The 19,092-nt window shown below is 50.5% G+C and overlaps 1 protein-coding gene across 1 annotated transcript in view; it reads right to left on the bottom strand.

The window, feature by feature from the left end:
- The window catches only part of nav1b (neuron navigator 1b), a 60,526-nt gene that overhangs the window by 21,964 nt on the left and 19,470 nt on the right, over positions 1 to 19,092 (bottom strand). Inside the window, exons 4-11 of the mRNA XM_056605639.1 lie at positions 8,525 to 8,675; positions 6,570 to 6,736; positions 6,326 to 6,483; positions 3,238 to 4,006; positions 2,162 to 2,635; positions 1,973 to 1,996; positions 1,373 to 1,417; positions 1,048 to 1,211 (exon numbers count right to left, since the gene is read on the bottom strand). Coding sequence (XP_056461614.1) covers positions 1,048 to 1,211; positions 1,373 to 1,417; positions 1,973 to 1,996; positions 2,162 to 2,635; positions 3,238 to 4,006; positions 6,326 to 6,483; positions 6,570 to 6,736; positions 8,525 to 8,675 — 1,952 coding nt within the window. The remainder of the gene's footprint in view (positions 1 to 1,047; positions 1,212 to 1,372; positions 1,418 to 1,972; positions 1,997 to 2,161; positions 2,636 to 3,237; positions 4,007 to 6,325; positions 6,484 to 6,569; positions 6,737 to 8,524; positions 8,676 to 19,092) is intronic.

The raw sequence follows: 19,092 nt of genomic DNA, 5'->3' as shown, positions 1-19,092 counted from the left end.
TTAAGTATACAAATTGGCACACACACACACAATCAAGCAGACACGCACAGGTACACAAACGACCAAGTTCACACACAAGATTAACAAGCATGTAAATAAGAACATATATGGCGACAAAATATGCACACACACACACACACACAGACACACACACACACACACGCACACACACACACACACACACACACACACACACACAAACTCACAATTAACAAGCACGCACACGCAATCAAGCACACACACACAATCAAGCACACACACACACAAACACGTACAGTGTTGACTCAGTGAAAGCTGAGTGGGAGGTTCCATAAGGTCGTAAATATAGCCCAACTTGACCTGGCATCGCCTCTGTATCCAGACAACATCTAGAAGCCCACTAACTGAATCTACATGTGTGTGTGTGGGTGGGGGCACTCATCATATTTCATGTAATCTATAACCAGGAGAAGATCTCAGGGCCAGTCTGGCCTCACCTCAGAACACATGTAATCCAATGTACTAATCAGGTCCGTATTATATTTGTGTACCTCGTTGGTTTCAATACATATTCCGGTTCATTCCTGAGACTTAAAAACATCACACAACCCGTCTCAACTCATCACGACCCTCCCTGATCCCCGACTGGAAGGGCTGCGGTTTATCAACTGGTCCAGCATGGCGTGAACTCTGCCAGTGCCAGGGTTAGGGGTTCAGTTCCCACTGGGGCACATGTGCTCTTACAGCACGGTACGACACTTTTGGATAACAGCGCCACCATCAGGCAGATATCGGGACTGATTAAGGGACGAACCGAATAACCAGAAAGGAAGAGGTGGTGGTGGTGGTTTGGGTGGGTTAAAACGGGGCTGGAGATGTGTGCAGGCCCCTGGAAGTTGCTGGGTTAGGTAGGATGGGGGTTCCCTGGAGGTAGGTAGGTCAAGCTGGGGTGGTAGTGTTCGTGACGGGCCCTGGAGGTGGGTGGGTTAAGCTGGGGTGGAGGTCTCCATGCCGGTTACTCGGAGGCGGTAGCGTTGGTGGTCGTGGTTCGGGGCAGGGGGGACTTACCGATGTTGGTGGGCGGGGCCTTGCCAGAGGACGGGTGCAGCAGGCGGGTGGGCGAGGGCAGCAGGGGGGGGCTGCCACTGTCCGTCATGCTGGCCACCGTGTGGGAGTGGCGCCGGCCCTGCTTGCCGCCGTCGCTGCTCTCTGATAGGCTGGAGCTGTAACGTCTACAGGAAGGGGAGGAGACGGAATAACAGAATGAGGCGAGGGATCAGTGAGGAAAGTGACCTTCATATAGATGCACACTAGGAACTAGTTACCGACTATTTGACACACCCCATCTGGTAACTCACTAGTAACCAAGGGAGAGAGCAAGGGTTTGACTTACTCTAAGCCTCTCTTCGAGGGTAGGGTGTTCCTGTCCACCTGCAAGCTGTGAGAGAAGAGAAGACATTCAGAAGGTATTACAGCTTAATGTGACCATTAGATATTACAGCTTAATACGACCAAGGAGAAGACATTCATAAGATATTAAAGCTTAATACGACTACAGTCGTAACTCGGATTCGAGCCGCAGGATTGAGGGCTACAATTAGAAACACTTTAACGAGTTCCGCAATTAACATGAAGTCATTTTTAGCCGACACTTTTACCCAAAGCGACTTACAAGTGAGGCCGTCTCCTATCAAAGCACACAGTCCAAATAGGAGTACCAACATATAAGAGGCTGCATGCCTGGTTTTAGACCCAATCCCATTTCTACCCCTTACCCCTCCCCCTGTTTTGAAGGGGTAAGGGTAAGGGGTAAGGGTAAGGGTTGGGGTAAGATGAAGGAGTAAGGGGTAGAAATGGGATTGGACCTTAGACAGAGAGACACACAGTGAAACTTCAGGAAGTCAAGAAAGGGAAATCAAGGTTTTGATTGGTAATTTAGATTCAATGAGACTCAACGAGTCAACCCAGCCAATCACGCGGGCCCGGAACCCACCAATCAGGGAGGTTGAGCGAGGTCCTGCTGCCCGCCCCCCAGCTCGCCCTCTCCTCCCGGTCGTGGCACTCGGACCGGCTCCTCTCGCCCCAGGTCCCCGTGCCCCTCTCCTCGCGGTCGTGGCACTCGGACCGGGACCCCACGCCCCAGGTCCCCGTGCCCCTCTCCTCGCGGTCGTGGCACTCGGACCGGGACCCCGCGCCCCAGGTCCCCGTGCCCCTCTCCTCGCGGTCGTGGCACTCTGACCGGGACCCCGCGCCCCAGGTCCCGGCGCCCCTCTCCTCAGCCCGGCTGGCGTAGCGGCTGACGGGGGGCACGCTCATCTGGAGGGGCAGGGACTCCATGCTGCGGTGGACCCCCGACAGCTTGGGGTACAGCAGGGGCGAGGCGCCCAGGCTCAGGCTCTCGCTGGTGTAGCAGCCCGGGGAGTCCACGTAGAGGACGGGGGCGGGGCTGGGGGTGAGGCGGTGGTGGTGGTGGTGGTGGTGGGGCACGGTGGGGGAGGTGGCGGAGCGAGAGCCCGCCAGGTCGGCCAGCTTGGAGTAGGGGGGCACCTTGGGCGGCAGGTCCTGGATGGTGATGCACGAGTCCAGGCTGTTGGAGTTGACCTTGTCCAGGTGGGCCAGGCTGGGGGGCCGGCCCAGAGACTTTGAGTGGAGCATCCTGTGGGGAGGAAGAGGCGGGAGATAGGATAGAATACATTGATTATCAAGGGTTAACACATAAAGGATAAAGAAGTAAAGGATAGGATATTTTATTCTGAAGCCTTTCTCATGATCAATTATATTTTTCCATTTTTGGGTAATTTCTGGTAATTATTATTAAAACTTCACAATAGTAGATGTAATTTTTTTTCATTATATCTAACAAGTGACTGATTCTTACCAACATTCAACTAGTAATAGTAACTTATCAATTGAATTGACTAACAAATCAAAACTAATTAACCAATAACACTGGGGCCATGGATAATAACTATGTAGTTTTTGGTATTTAAAATGCATTAACTTAATATAAAAGTATGAGTAGTAAGGCCCAATCCCATTTCTACCCCTTCCCCCTTCCCCTTACCCCGCCCCCTTGTTTTGAAGGGATAAGGGGAAGGGGTAAGGGTAAGGGTAAGGGGTAAGGGGTACCTTACGCCTTACCCTTACCCCTTACCCCTTCCCCCTTCCCCCTTCCCCTTACCCCTCCAAAGTAGGAGTAGTTTGAGTACTGAGTACTAGTTGGGCCTAAGTAGGAGCAGTATGAGCACTGCGTGTCACCTGGGCGTGGTGGGGGAGGACAGCTCGGGGTACTTCCCGCTCCCGGTTCTCCTCAGGCCGTGCAGCTTGACGGTGGACTCCCCCGCCCCCGGGGGCTCGGCGCGCCCGCCGCGCTCCCCCTTCAGCGAGCAGCAGTCCATGTCCGACGCCTCCGCCTTGGCCTTGGCCCGCTCCTTCTCCTTCTCCCGGTCCGTCTGGTTCACGCCCGGGCCCGAGCCGCCCCGCCCCGTCTTCCCTCCCCCTCCTCCTCCCCCTCCTCCACAGGTGTCCTTCATGCGGGGCCCGGAGGAGGCCATGGGGACGGGCTTCAGGCTGAGCAGCCCGGGGTCCATGACGCCGCTGACGGGCCGGCCCCCGGGGCGTCCGATCAGCGTGAGGGTGCTGGACTTGGCGGGCCGCGGGAGGCTGCGGTACTGGATGCTGTTGCGGGAGTGGGGGCCGAAGCCCTGCTCGCTGCCCGCGTCGAAGCTGTTCTTGCGGCCGGTGGGGGCCCCCGGGGGCTTCACGGGGATGCCCGAGGTCTTGGGGGTCTTGCCCAGGGTGGAGGAGCCACTAGAGAGGGTGGCGCCCCCTGCTGTCAGCACGGCCGCGGTGCCCGTGGCCATGGGGGGCTTCTTGTAGCCAAAGGAGGTGCCGGCGGAGGGCTTGGTGAGGCCGGAGGGGGGCTTGCGGTACTCGGTGTGGTGGTCCCGGCCTGCGTCGGAGCGGGACCGCTGCAGCCCCGCCGTCCTCACCGACATCTTGGACTTATCGAGGGGCTTGGAAGGAGCTAGGACGGAGGGAGGGAGGGGGGAGCGAGTGAGGGAGGGAGGGAGGGAGGGAAGGAGGAAAGGAGGGAGGGAGGGAGGTGAGGGAGGGAGGGAGGGAATGAGGGAGGGAGGGAGGGAGGTGAGGGAAGGAGGGAGGGAGGGAGGGAGGGAGGGAGGGAGGGAGGTGAGGGAAGGAGGAAGGGAGGGAGGGAGGGAGGGAAGGAGGAAGGGAGGGAGGGAGGTAAGGAGGGAGATGAGGGAAGGAGGCAGTGAGGAATAGAGGAGGGAGGACAGACAGACAGACAGACAGACAGACAGACAGACAGAGACAGACAGACAGACAGACAGACAGACAGACAGACAGACAGACAGACAGACAGACAGACAGACAGACAGACAGACAGACAGACAGACAGACAGACAGACAGAGGCAGAGAGACAGAAGGAAAGAAAAAAAGGTTGATTTAATGTTAAACAATTCAACGTTTTGAGGTCTATAAGCAAACCAAAGAGAAGAAAAATAACACAATAATAAATCAAATTATTCACATAAAGCCGATGACGTGGTCACATGACCACAGATAATCATTCACGGATTAAATATAAACCATGATGTCATGTTGGTAACCACTAAACTAGATTTAGTCACATTAAAGCCCTGTGTCTATTCGCTATAGCATGTCATTACAGAGGAGACAACACGTGAGCAGGGGACCATCTGTATTTACTTAAAGAGATTCACTCTGACCATGACATAGCGTGTGGCTCACAACCACTGCCACACGCGAGCGCACAACATGTCCGTCCATCCATAGGGGCCAAGTTTCCACTTACTACCACCGCCCAGGGCATTAGCGTCGGATTATCACCAAGGGGCATCCATACCGCTAACACAAATACACGATCATTATTAAAATGCGCTTACGTACACGCCAAGATGTCTATTGATACCAAGAGGTTCAGGATGAGATGGAAATGGTTGACGTCCATGTCAGATGGACTTAAATAACGCTCTAAAATGACTTAACTAAGGTTTTGTTTCCAAGTCTAATGGACCTAACTAAGGTTTTGTGTCCAAGTCTAATGGACCTTACTAAGGTAGTGTAAACAGTTTGTTAATACAGAACAAAGATGAATTGCCACCGACTCATTCCCAGTTAAAAGCCAAAAGCAAGACGAAGATCTGATTACAAAAAATAAATATGTCATATAAATTTCGCCAAGATACATAAAGTTAGATCACTATTTAATCACGCGTATTAGTTATTAAATCCGGGGCATTGCGAGGTATTGCATCACCGAGACCGATCTTCATGTTTAACTGAGCATGTTGAGTTATGGCTGAGATGAAAGACTGGCTCAGACTCCAACCCTCTCCTCTACTCCTGACTACTTATGAATTATGGATTTCATGGGTTAGATAACCACTCATAATCACATTTATGTGGAGTAAAACTAATATACTTTTACGCTGTTTATTTTTCCTTCTTCAGCTCGGAATATGATTAACTGTGTTAGCGATTGTGGTAACAGAGAGCAGCTGACTGCTGTACAGATCTGGTTAGGGTGAGGCATTAGGCAAAGCTTTAGAAGAGACACATTGTTTGAGTTTCACCAGAAAGGAGAATTAAGGAGAGGAGAAAAGAGTGGAAAATAATGCAAAAAGCTGACTATTCAAGACATAAAAAGAGAGACAGACAGACATATACACAGACACGAGGAAAGACTGACATGCAAGGACGACTGGAGAAGCATACAGTTAGACAAAAACAACAAAAGTCGGACACACACTGGGACACACAGACAGATACACAGACACGAGGGAAGACACACACAGAACACTGGGACATACACGGACAGTCAGAGAGGTACGCAAACGGATGAACGGAGGTTCAGACACACAGAGTTAGACAAAGACAGAGAGACAAATACACACAGCGGGCCAGACATGAGGAAAGACACACGGACAGACAGACAGACAAAACACACGGACAACCAGTCAGAGAGGTACACAGAAAGATAAACGGAGGTGCAGACAGACTGACATATACACAGACACACAGAGACAAGGAAAGACAGACAGGCACACAGACACGAGGGAAGAGGAGAGGCACGCAGACACGAGGAAAGACAGACAGGCACACAGACACGAGGAAAGCCGAGCGGCACGCAGACACGAGGAAAGACAGACAGGCACAAGGACAAAACACATGAACAGCCAGCCAGAGGATGAGCAGGGAAGGGAAGCAGACAGAATTAGATCAAAACAAGCAAAAGACAGACACACGTCGGACGACAGACAGACGGGCAGACGGAGGCACGGCGACATCGACCCTCACCCACTGCCACTTTGAGCATGCTCTGAGAGGTGTGTGTGATGGGGGAGGTGACCCCCACGGGGGGGTTGCGTCCCTTCTTCAGGCTCCCCGGCTGCCCCCCCAGGCTCTGGGGCTTCCGGGCCATCTCGCCCCGGACCCCCGTCAGCGACGCCGTGCAGTCCTCGCCGCCGCCGCCGCCGCCGCCGCCGCCGCCCGCCGCCGCCGCCGCCGCCACCGGCCGCCGCTCGGGTGGGACGGCGGGGGCGGCGGCTTCTTCCTCCACTTGCTGGGCGCCTCCGTCTTCAGGCTCCCCGTCTCGTAGCCGCCCGCCACGCCGCCCCCCGGGTCCAGCTTGCGGCCGGGCTTGCCCACCTCGCTGTACCAGGACAGACCGCTCTCCACCAGGGAACGCTTCTCTGCATCCGTACGGAGCTGGAGAGGGGGGGGGGGAGGGGAGGGGGGGGAAGAGAGAGAGAAGAGAGAGAGAGAGAGAGAGAGAGAGAGAGGAGAGGGAGAGGGAGAGAGAGAGAGAGAGAGAGAGAGAGAGAGAGAGAGAGAGAGAGAGAGATAAGGGTAGAGATAGGGAGAGAAGGAAGGGGAGAAGGGGATGGATAGAGGGAGAGGGGGGAGAGAGAGAGAGAGAGAGAGAAAGAAAGAGAGTGAGAGCAACGGAGACAGAGGGAGAGATAAGCGGCGAGGAAGGGAGAGAAAGAGGGAGAGGGGGTGTGGGTAGGGGGAGAGAGAGAGGGAGAGAGAGAGAGGGGGGAGAGACAGAGAGTGTGAGAGTCAGAGGGAGAGTGTGAGTAAGAGTTTGAGTACGAGGGAGAACGAGAGTGTATGAGTGAGAGAGTAGGAGAGTGAGAGAGTAAGTGATGGAGAAAGGGTAGGAGGAGGAAGGAGAGTTTGAGAATGAGCGTGAGGGAGAGAAAGCGAGAGAGAGAGAGAGAGAGAGAGAGAGACAAAAGGAGATAAATATTGCGAGCCACAGAGGCAGACAGAGTGAGCCCCGCTGTGGCTAGCGTCTGAGGCCTTCCAGACCGGCTCTGTGTTATCTGCGCCGTAGACCAAGTGAATATTATCTTTAATCTGTGTCCCATCTGGAAGTCTGCATTCCTGCGGGGTGGCGTGCAGGCAGAGCGCGATGATGTGAACGATAATGTCATTTGATGAAGTAATGATAGCAGAGAAAGGAACCAAAACCTATGTTTATGATCCGTTTGGCTTTATTGTGACGGCTACTGAAGTTAACACACTCACAGAGACGGGCACAGAGATTCATGTTGCAGACAAGGAGAGCGTTAACCCCATGTTGATTGACGATGTACTGTCGTAGGAAAGGGTACGAAAGAAGCTGAGAGAAAGAGACACCTAAAGAAGATTGCTTAATGTTGCTTGCTGCATTTGGGAAAATATGCCATGTATATCCGTAGTAACAGAGCCCAGATGGCTCAGGGAGTACATGTCTGCTTTGTAATAATTTGTCTCAGTAGGCCTTTGAAAATAGAACGCCACGATAAACACTGGTTTTATAATTTCCCCTACGATGAACTGTGAGAACCACAAAAAACAAGAAAAAAGGCTACTGTTAGTTACTTTGATGGAAAATATGAACTTGTGGTGTCGCATGCCATGGTGGATTAAGTCTAAAAGCCACGGCTCTTACGCAGAAGAGAAAACGACTCAAGGACGCATATTCTTCAGGTGAGAGAGTTTCATCATCAAAACAACAACGGATGACATAAACTGCAGCTAGCGTCCCTGGCAGGATGCCTGGACTCTCCTTATGGTTAACCCGCCAGCACCCCATCACCAATATCAATGTTTTTCCTGTATGTATGTATATATTATGTATGTACGACTAGTACGTCAATTATGGCACCCATTGCCCTCCTGATCATCCCTGGAAGGAGGGATCCCCCACTCTGTGTTCCATCTCTAGATTTCCTCCTTGCTAATTAAGGGAGTTTTTCCTTGCCCTCTGGGGGGCTAGGGTTGGGGGGGGGGGTCATAAATATGTCCCTGTGAAGTTGTTCGAGGCTGAACCTGGGATTAAGGGCTATACAAATAAAACTTGATTTGAAAACTAACTGACGAGCTAGCGGGTAGCGGCAGTTAGCGATTAGCAATTGGTGGCGCGAGTTTCAGCATCAAAACAACATGGATGACGTAAACCAACCGACGAGTCAACGGTGAGCGCCGGAGCTGCGCAGGCTAGCTCACCATGATGGAGGAGTTGCGTCGGGAGCCCAGCGGGGTGGTGGGGAGGGAGTTGAGCGAGGAGCTGACGTTGAACTCCTCAGAGCTCAGGTTGTCCGACCCTTCCCCGTCGCCGTCGCTGAGGCCGCTGCTGATGGAGCTGCTCTCGTCCCATCTGACGGAAAGAGAGAAAGGGCGGGAACAAAGTAACAGGTTAATAATAATAATAATACATTTTATTTAAAACGCCTTTCAGGACATCCAAGGTCGCTTCACAGATAAATCAAATAGGAGAAAAAAATAGACAAAAACAAATGAGAAAATGTATCAAAAATATATATTCCATGTAGCCATATCATAGTCCATAGGCTAGTCTGAAGAGATAGGTTTTCAGTTCCTTTTTAAACTGGCCAGTGGATTCACACTGCCTGATAGCTTTGTGGCTGTGGAGGAGAACGCTCTCTCTCCCAGGGTGCTGGTTAGAGAAACTTTTCTTTCCGGTCCCATCACACGATGTCGGCGTTCGACCCATTATAGACTCTTTGTATTTTAAGACAGGCACAGGTTCTGGCGACTGCTTTGAGAAGGGGCCCATCTGTCCTCCATAGGGGTCGTCTGCGGAGCTGACAGGATGCTCGATGGAGGGTGTGATGCAGTCACAGCAGACGTCCACGGCTTAAGTCAACGCAATGCGGTCCTCGGAGGGATGCACGGTTTACAAGGTGTGTGAGCTGGTGCCAATTCTGTATCTTTGTGGGAACTGCCTGCGTGCGTGCGTGCGTGCGTGCGTGCGTGCATGTGCGCGTGTGTGTGTGTGTGTGTGTGTGTATGTGTGTGTGTGTGTGTGTGTGTGTGTGTGTGTGTGTGTCTGTATCTGTGTACTGCCTGTATCTGTGTGTGTGTGTGTGTGCGTGGAGTGTGTGTTTCTGCGTGAACTGCCTGTGTGTGTGTGTGTGCGCGCGGTGGTTTGACTAGAGCCCCCGCCGTACCCAGGAAGAGCCCACTAGACGAGGCCGAGGAGGGACAGTGAGTGACAGCTCAGGGGAGGAGGGTGAATGAAAGGCTAGCAGAACCAGCGGGGGAGAACCGGACATGGGGGGGTTTGGACGCCCTCCAGGACACCTTTCTGGGGCCTTCCTCTACCCGGTGCCAACAGTCTGCCACCTCCACCAACCCAACACCCCCCCACCCAATGTGGGAAGATGGCAGCATATGGCTCCAGCACAGCCCGGTACACATGCTGCTCACATCAGTTCAACACCGGAAGAAACGCCCCCCCCCCCCCCCCCCCCCCCACCCCGACTGAATTTAACTAAATCAAGGATTTGTTATGCAAATGACTGTATGCAATTTAATTACGTATCTGGCCTGATTCATAGGGAAAGTTCTGCAGAGGACAAAACAACCCAAAAGTCATCCCGTGATAACACATTTACATTTAGCGAATTAGCTGCTGCTTTCATCCGGAAACGAAGTGCAGCTGCAAACAATCTAAGTGCACAATCAAAACGACAAAAAAAACTAACTTTCGAAAAATCTATTAGACAGGAAGGCTCTGTGTTTCTTTTTAGTATTAGGCACCACAGTAAAAAATGCTCCCCTCTCAGGGAGGAGGAAGGTCAGCAGTCAAAGTAATATCTCCAGAAAGCTTGTGCAGTCCAGGCTAATTCCACCCTGGCAACCACAGGTAGCAGTTTGGCCGACCTCAAGGGAAAGGTAAACACGAATCCATAAAGTCTTGAGTTATGAGTCGCAGTGACAGCGGGCTCAACCCTCGGCCCTTAGCTTCGGCCTTCCCACCTCTGCAGAGTTGGGACTGAGATCCCCTTGGCTTTGAGGGCTACAATTAGCCAAGGCATGGAGCGTGAGACGCTGGGTAGCAAAAAATATATAAAAACTGGGCCCATTGAATCCAATGAGAGACCAGAGATAATTGGGTTTAATGACATGGTTGTACATGTAGCCTAGCTTATAGCGCAGTGATGGATACGGGACGTTGTTAGCTGACCGTAAAGTACACGGTGCTTCGTGCTGGAACAGAGCAGACTGTCATTTTTGGATTTGGATTCAATGGATAAAGGCTAATTTGGATGTTTTTTTTTTTCGTTGGACCCAGGAGGCATTAAAAGACCTGCCCAAATTTGACCCAGTAAAAAACGAGGACATTTAGTATTTTTTGTAGCTAGTCCAGTTTGGATTGTATGCCCTCATTGTGCTCACTCTAACTAGAGCCACTAAAAGTGTCTGCTAAAGATTGTAAAATTGTCAGGTTTATTTATTTTTTTGTATTCATAAAAAGGGCCCTTTTAAAAACCAAACCAACGAAATTCTTTCACGATTCGCTGCTGTTCAAACACTATAAACGGTTTGTCTGTGTGTATCGCGGAACAGAAATCACCTTGTTCCTCCGGACACACCGGTGATTAAGTGAAGCCATTGCCATGAATAGCCCCAGAGGGATGCTGCTGGCCAGAATCAAGGGTGTGGGGGCTGCTGGAGCTATGAGTTTCTAGGTGTTCCCTAGAAAAGGTGAACATCGGTCAAGGAGAGTGTGGGAGTAAATCAACAGCGAAATACTGGTCTACATATTTCACTTGCTGGGTGGCAATTAAGGTTTTTGCCTGTTTTTTTTCCATGGCAGAGAGCCAGGAAGCATTAGTCTGAGCTGTGAGTCTCAGACAGTGGTGGCTAATTTTGAGGTTTAATTGCAGAGAGAATTTTTTTGTTTGATTTGATTGAGGAAGGGAGGGGTTACATTCTATTGAAAGCCTGTGTTGTTGCATTTTAAATTCAATTCAGCATCAGAGAGAGAGAGAGAGAGAGAGAGAGAGAGAGAGAGAGAGAGAGAGAGAGAGAGACGGACAGACAGACAGAGGGAGAGAGAGGCAGACAGCGATAGACAGACAGACAGACAGACAGACAGACAGACAGACAGACAGACAGACAGACAGAGAGTTGCAGAGAGTTGCAGGGAGGCGGAGTGAGAAAGGCAGAGAGCGAGAGAGTATGAGAGAATAAAGAGATGAATAAACCAGGCCCACTCACTAACCTCATAAACCCATATATCCCTCACGATTTACAGCGTAATGCGCTGTTTTTTATTAGTGACATTGCCTACAGGTCAGTGTACCTGCAACACAGCCATCGCGTTTTAGGAGCATAAAGTGAGTGCGTACAGAAGCAGAGGCACGATGCATGAAGACCATGGAGGTTAATATAGCCCCAGGGAATTTAAAAGGGCAAAACTAACATCCTTTACACAACACCACCGTGTGTGCCAGGAAAATAGATGTATTAATAATAAGAGTAATGAATGAATTGCGATTCTAAAACGAGGCATATAAAAATACAAAAAAGCGAAATTAGCAGCAAGGAAATTCGCTAGTTTTCACATAATAGTGAAGCTTTTAAAACAGCCTCAACAAACAAAAATTCGTACCCCTCACGTCGGGCTGTGGAAGCTGCTCGAAGGATCAGCATCCAGATCCAGAGCTTAAACTAATTATAACACACATTAGCGCATGTAAGTTAACATGTGACCACCACATGTAACAGATAACATGTAATCACAAGCATCAGTTCAAAGGAAACGTTCCCAAAGCTACAACAGACTTTAGTATCACTACCCTAGTGTAGCGGAGGGGAAGGTAACTTTTCACTACCTTGTTCTGAGCGTCCTCTTCGCTCCTGCAGCCGGCTGAAAGGGCGACACTTTACCGATTAAAACACGGCCGCTCATTGGTGCGATTCACCAATTAACGCAACAAGCAGCGTGGCTCCGTGTATTCCAGTGCGTTCGCGTCCGTTTAAGTAACGAAAAGCAAAGCTCCCTTTCCATTCGAGGGAGAACAGAGCGAGAGAAAACGACGGACACACAGGAATAGGGGAAACACCCCACAAAAATGCCCCCCTTCCCTTCCTCTCCTCCCGATGGATAACAGCTGTTGCTCAGCTCTGTCCAAAAATCTCCCTGTGCACACAATTAATATTTTGTTTATTTGTGTAAATGTGTATTACTTAGTTACTACAAGTTGCATGATAATTTAATTGTATGCTTGCGATGTGTTTTTAAGAATGAAGTTGAATTAATTAGACTTAAAAAAAATGTAAGTGTGTTTTTAGCCATCTATCATTAAGTGAATATATGTGATATTAACAGATAACTAACAACCTGTAACCTCACCACAACCCACTCTGCAAAGCTGAGCATTCATTCAGCCCCGCCAGCCAAGACATTACACCACCAATCCCCCAAAGGACTGAGTCATGTTGGAGGCTACGTTGGTCTCCACAAGGTCCAGGAGAGAGGAGGAAAAACAGCCCCCAAAACACACAGAGGACTGGAACAGAACCACAGATAGACCTGTGATGAGACAGGCCCCCCAAGGCAGGCATGGGAAACGTTTGTCCTTTGTCTCTCTCTCTGTTCTCATTAGTCGTGGATCTGTCTCACAGTGATGACCTCACCAGGTCCGACTATACAGTGCACCCACAGACTACGGGAGGTATGGACCATGTGGGCAGAGATGTTTCCACACCCTGCCCACTTCTGAGGAGGCGGACAAAACCCAAAAAGAGAACTCATTTGTTATAGAATGAGTTCCCCACCGCATGAACTATCTCTGGAAATGTGAAACCAAAAATAACTAATATGTTAGAATGAGTTCCACACCACACAATAACTATCTCTGAAATGGGGTTGGTTGTTGATGGGTAATCATACGATTTAGCCTTCAGTCTTTAATATATGTAATCACTAACAAGTACATATTTACTCTTTACCTACCTACAGGTTAACTGGGGATTAGAATCAAACCGAGAACCTTTCAGCTTGGATTAGCACCCCGTGCCACGACATTATCCTGCGGTACAGGACTTCAAGTGTTGTGTTTCCCCAGTGAAACCAAAGCGCTAACACTCCCTTTTGAGAAAGCCAAACAAAAGGTTGGCGGGATCATGGCCTGTGTGTTTTGGCTCCATTACCTCGTCATTACTGCTAAACAGAGCCTCATGCAGCGCAAGGCACCCTGCCATCTGATAAGCCCATACATCATGTTCGCATGGTAATAACCCTTCTCCCCTGGTCAACCCAACTGCTTAGTCAAGTCAAATCAAGTTTATTTATGAAGCACACTTCATCACAGTGACATTCTCCCCCCCCCCCCCCCCCCCCCCCCCCTCATCGAACCCTGACTACAGCACCCAGAGGAAACACCCCAATCTCCCTGATCTCAACAAGAACCACGGCCTGTTTTCTTAGGGAGGGGAGGTCACAGAGGGAGGATATTTACTAGCTCTTTAAAAACACGTTAATCCCTCGTGGGGGCGACGGAGGCCGTGTGGAAAAGGTCACAGTCACAAGCCTCCACTGGCTCTGTGTGTCGGGGGTTCGAACTGTAAATCCTCACTCTGGGTTTACAGCTTTTATTGGAGCGGTTCCTACGAGCTCTCCTTCTCCCTGGGGCCGTCGTACCGGAGCGTCGAAGGGCCCAGCGTGCTGAGGATGGAGAAGACAATCCTTCTATTGATGGAGAAGTACGTCGCCATACAGGAGTCAAACGATCACAATTCTACTCTTATGCCATCCCTAATTTATGTAAATAAATCGTGATTGATTGCTTTTGTCTAGCCGGTTCATTCCGAGACGGTTCAAACACGAGTCTGTTAGTGTCTGTGCTTGTTACATAATGCTTGTAACTGCTTTCCCTTATCGCTAGAATGATGCATCATGGGATATTTTAGTGCACCCACAATGTACGCACCGTTTGATGTATTATATTCGTTCCAATAGACAAGAAGATAGCAGACACGAGAGAACCCACAGCCAAGTAGTGAACGTAATCCCTGAGCAAGATGACTAACCCCAGCTGCTCTAGGTGGGGGTAAGTCACAGGCCATTACGTTTATTTGGATATAATCGTCAAAATGAGTCAACGTTAAAACAGAAAATATCCCACGATGTTTGGTTGTTCGTTAAACAAGAACATAAATTGCTCAAGAGGAGTATGATGCTATGAATGTTTTCTTTAGGTTTTTATTAGGCGTTAAGTTGCGTTAATGTATTTTGTGTTTTCTCTGAAGGTGGTTCTCAGATTCACATCTGCTCACTGTGGAAAGGTCTAACGGCTCAACGGCATTCCGGGAAACGTGGCACACCGTAGGTCCTCACCCAGACTGACTCTGGCTGACTCACACCCCCCCCCCCCCCCCCCCCCCCCCCCCCAGCCAGGAGGTCTGTCTGCTCTCTGCCTCGCTGTGACTGCCTCGCTGCTCTGTGCCAGCGAGCTCCGAGTCTGACCCAGACGCAGACTGGGCACTTATCACCCAGACGACGACCACCAACCCGAGTCCACGCCGGTCCGTGTTCACCCTGAGAGAGGAGCCGGCCGTCTGGGTACTCCGGTGCGTCTCAGATCCACTTACTGGCCCTGCTCTGGTGCTCTGGTGTTCTGTGCTCAGAGCTGGAGACAGCGTCGCACTCCTGAACTGGAAACCACAGCCCGGCTCCATGCTACTCAACAACACCCCCAGAACCGTGGGCTGAAGGACCCCGTCTTAATGTGTTTACCTGCTGTTCATTAAAACCACATCCAGGGTGTTTTCCAGACACTGTGGTATAAAATATATATAGTAACATTTGCCAGCTCTGATATCCAACAGGACCAAAGCACCAACTATTACATTGAAAAATAGAGAGAGTACACAGCCAGCTCTTTAAATACATCATCCATCATACAAACACAAGGATCGTGGTTCTATACGTCCATGCGGGTATCTTGAAGCTTCCAAGCTGTGGCTCACTGCTCCCCCTACTGGACATTATATGTAACAGCAGCGGAAAAGAAACAAAGGAACGAAAAGCCTTATTGTAAAGCCGGTACAGCTGGCTCTATGCGATAGCCAAGGAATCCTATAGAGTGAGTCACCCTGGAGCAGCCTGTAGCAATGAGGCCAACAGTCTAACCATAACAACATAACGCAAACCAGTGGATGTATGCATCATTCTGAACTGGGGGGCTTAACACTGTAATGAGATAATGCATGCACACACACACACACACCCACGCACACACACAGAACCCCCCTTTCAGCAGCAGGACATGGAGGGTGACCGCCTCCCCCAATACCGCTTCACCCCCCTCCCTCCCTCCCCCCCTCCCTCCCACTGGGAGTGTGTTAATGGCTGATCCATCATTGTGGTGGCTGCTGTGGCGGCGGGGTTGTGGGTTCGACGCCGGGGGATTTCAACCATTACCGCGTCGCTCCCAGTGGGGGGGGGGGTGGGGATAGAGGAGAAGGACTGGGACGAGACCACAGCGCATCTGTGTTTGTGTGTGTTGATGCACACACACACACACACACGTGTTTATGTTTGTGTGTTTATGTCGGGCTGTTCCCTGGCGGAGCTGAGGCATTTTATTGCCTTTTTTGGGTTCCTTGAACGGCCTGCTGAAGTCGTGGGCAAATGACACGAAAAGGCAGTGAGCAGGGAGACCAATCATAACGCCTCGTAGACGGTCGAGTGGGTCCCTGCATGTGTGTGTAGGTCTGTGAGTGTGCGTGCCTGTACACATGTATGTGTGTTTGTGTGTGTGCGTGTGTGCACGCCTGCGTAGGTGTGTTTGTACTATGTGTGGGCGTGCCTATGCTGTGTGTAATGTGTGCGTACCTTTGTAGGTGCGTGTGTGAATGTGTGTCGTGTGTGTGTCCCTCTACAGGCACTCACTCACACACACACACACACACACACACACACACACACACACACACACACACACACACACAGACAGACAGACAGACAGACAGACACACGCGCACGCCTTGCTAAGATTCAATCCCATAAAATAACTGACCCCTAGCATTAGCCGCGTTAGCAAACCATAACTCATACGAACACCAAGTACCCCAACTGACACAAGTACCCCCCCCCCACCGACACCTCATTGGGAGGCAGGCGGTGGTTCGGGCTGAGCAGCAGCAGCAGAACCTCCCAGCAGCCTCTCTGGTTCAGAGCGGTGACTGTGCAGAGCGGTCCGTGTGGCGCCGGAAAGAGGAACTTAAAGCCCGACCACAGATCAGATGACGGGCGCTCCGACCGGGATCAGATGACGGGGGGGGGGGGGGGGGGGGGGGGGGGGGGGGGGGGTGGAGCTGCGCTGAATGCTGATGATGAGGTACAGTCCTACAGTCCTCACATCTGAGAGGACTTCTAATGTTTGCATTATTTTTTTTCACACACATATGTTCACATGCACACACACACACACACACACAGGTACACAAACTCCCACAGGTACACTTACACACACACACAAACTTACACACGCACACACACGAACGCAAGAGCACACACACACAGACACACACACACACACACACACGTGTGTGCCACAAGCAGATTCGCCACCTCGCGTGGGGAGGGGCCGAACGCTTTTTGATGGTTACCATGGCGATCACATCGTCAGAAGAGCAAATCGCTTATCGGTAAAAAACCACTGGGAGGCAAAGACTCCCGATGCAGTGTGTGTCTTGTTTGTTTTCAGCGAGTCCCTGAAGGTTACACGCACCCTCATGTAAACGAGGAGAGTGAAACGACTATTAATTACGGCAGGTGATGTCACTGGCAGACAAATTAAAATACAAATTAATTAGGTTATGAACACACACTTGTGCACCGACAAAATCACTATGCATCTGTTTCGATGTCTCCTCTCCCTGGCTCTCGATATCTTCCTTTCTGTGTTTCAACCGGTTACCCTTTACATGTGTACAGACAAATTGACACACCCACACACCCCCACACACCCCCACCCACATGCGAACCAGCCGTCAGTGGGTCAGTGGAGGATGGTTGCCATGGCAGCACCGTCTCCATCCACGTTGCCGCATGATCAGAGCCGTGTTGCTGCTGCACCAGCCTCCCCTCTCTCCTCTCCTCCATCTCTCCTCTCCTTCTCTCCTTTCCTCCCTCCTCTCCATCTCTGCTATCCTCCATCTCTCCTCTCCATCTCTTCTTTCCTCTCCTCTCTCCTTCATCTCTCCTCTCCTTCTCTCCGACATCTCTCCTTCCCTTCTCAACTTTCCTCCATCTCTCCTCCCCTTCTTTCCTCTCCTCCTTCTCTCCTCTCCTACATTTCTCCTTTCCTCTCCTTCTCTCTGCTCCTTCTCTCCTCCCCTCACCTCCATCCCCCCTTCCTCCCTCTGTCCTCCTTTCTTTCTCTCCTTTACTCTCGCTCTCCATCTCCCGGTCCTCTTCTCTGCTCATCCACCTTCTCCTCTAAATCTCCTCATCTAATTTGCCTCCTGACCTTTTTTCTTCATCCTCCCCCTTCATCTTCCTCCTCCTCCTCGCGCCTGCCAGCCTCCCCTTCCCACTTCACCCCCGGCTGCTACCCATGATGCATTCCTGCAGGCAGTGACCAACGGGGACTTTAATTACTTTAATTTATGTCATTTACTAATGTAATGTATGCCTAACCAAATCAGTTCCCTTTGTGGCACGGCGCTTGAGATCCGATCTGGCGGAGCGCGGCAAAACGCCGGAACGCCTCGGAGGCATCGGCGCGATGGCAGTTGGTTCGTATTTCCGTGGCGATCGTTTAGTCACCGAAGCTGTTGGTCACCAGACAGTTGGTTGATTTCCCAGAATCCCGAGCAAAAATAAAGACATATGCTGGCGACTTCCACCGCGGCGACACAAATTATTCTCCAGGGTGGGCTCAGTCCATCAAGAAAGAATCATATCTCGCTGGTTCTGCTCTCCAGAACATAAAAGTATCACGTGATCAATCAACTGCCACCCTCACCAGAAAGAATAATTTGTTTTGTTGGACAGGGGGATTCAGGCCCGAGACAGACTTGCTGACTTTGCTGCCGAAGTTGGACCATCATTCCAACCATAACATAATGGACTTTAACACCACAGAAAATATCCCCGGCTGGAAAAACTTTTTAAACCCACACCTTAATTTTGGCATAATCACCGGTTCTATTCATAAACCAGAGCCAGGCATAATGTAACGTCCTGCAATAATAAAAACGCTGAATGACTGATGGGTATTCCAGAGAGCCATTATGTGGTATGAAGACAGAAACAGAGAAATAAAACAGTACTAAGGTTTTGATGGTAAACAACATTGAGTGTTTGGCTCGATGGGTTGTAACTCTCAGACCGGAGACATGCTTGTGTTCCAGATGATGGATTGTTTTGCTTCCATTGAACAACCGACCACTATGGCTCCGAGTATGCAGTCCTCTCCTCTTGTATCAGTAAATCACAGAGGATGGCATTTTGAAAACACCAGACCAGTGAAGAAGACAGTAATGGCTGTAGTGGGTATGCTGGAATTAAAACCGTGCATCCAAATATCATTCCACTTAACAACTGCAGGCAAGGTTTGCCATATTTTCCTGTATTTGTGGTTATAATAGACTGCTGCTGTAAACAATGACCTCATGTTCAACAGCCATGTGGAAACAAAATGGCTGCTCGCTAATTTCGTTCCACAAAGAAGGGACTGAAGTGATGATGAAGGATGAGCTAAAGCAACTAAGCCTATGAGCTATCCTACTTCTCCTGCTCATACATCCAG

The sequence above is a fragment of the Gadus chalcogrammus genome, chromosome 13, assembly GCF_026213295.1.
Source record: "Gadus chalcogrammus isolate NIFS_2021 chromosome 13, NIFS_Gcha_1.0, whole genome shotgun sequence".
In the NCBI taxonomy this organism is placed as follows: domain Eukaryota; kingdom Metazoa; phylum Chordata; class Actinopteri; order Gadiformes; family Gadidae; genus Gadus; species Gadus chalcogrammus.
Note: the sequence above shows the minus strand (reverse complement) of the source record. Positions and strands in the feature narration are given on the sequence as shown.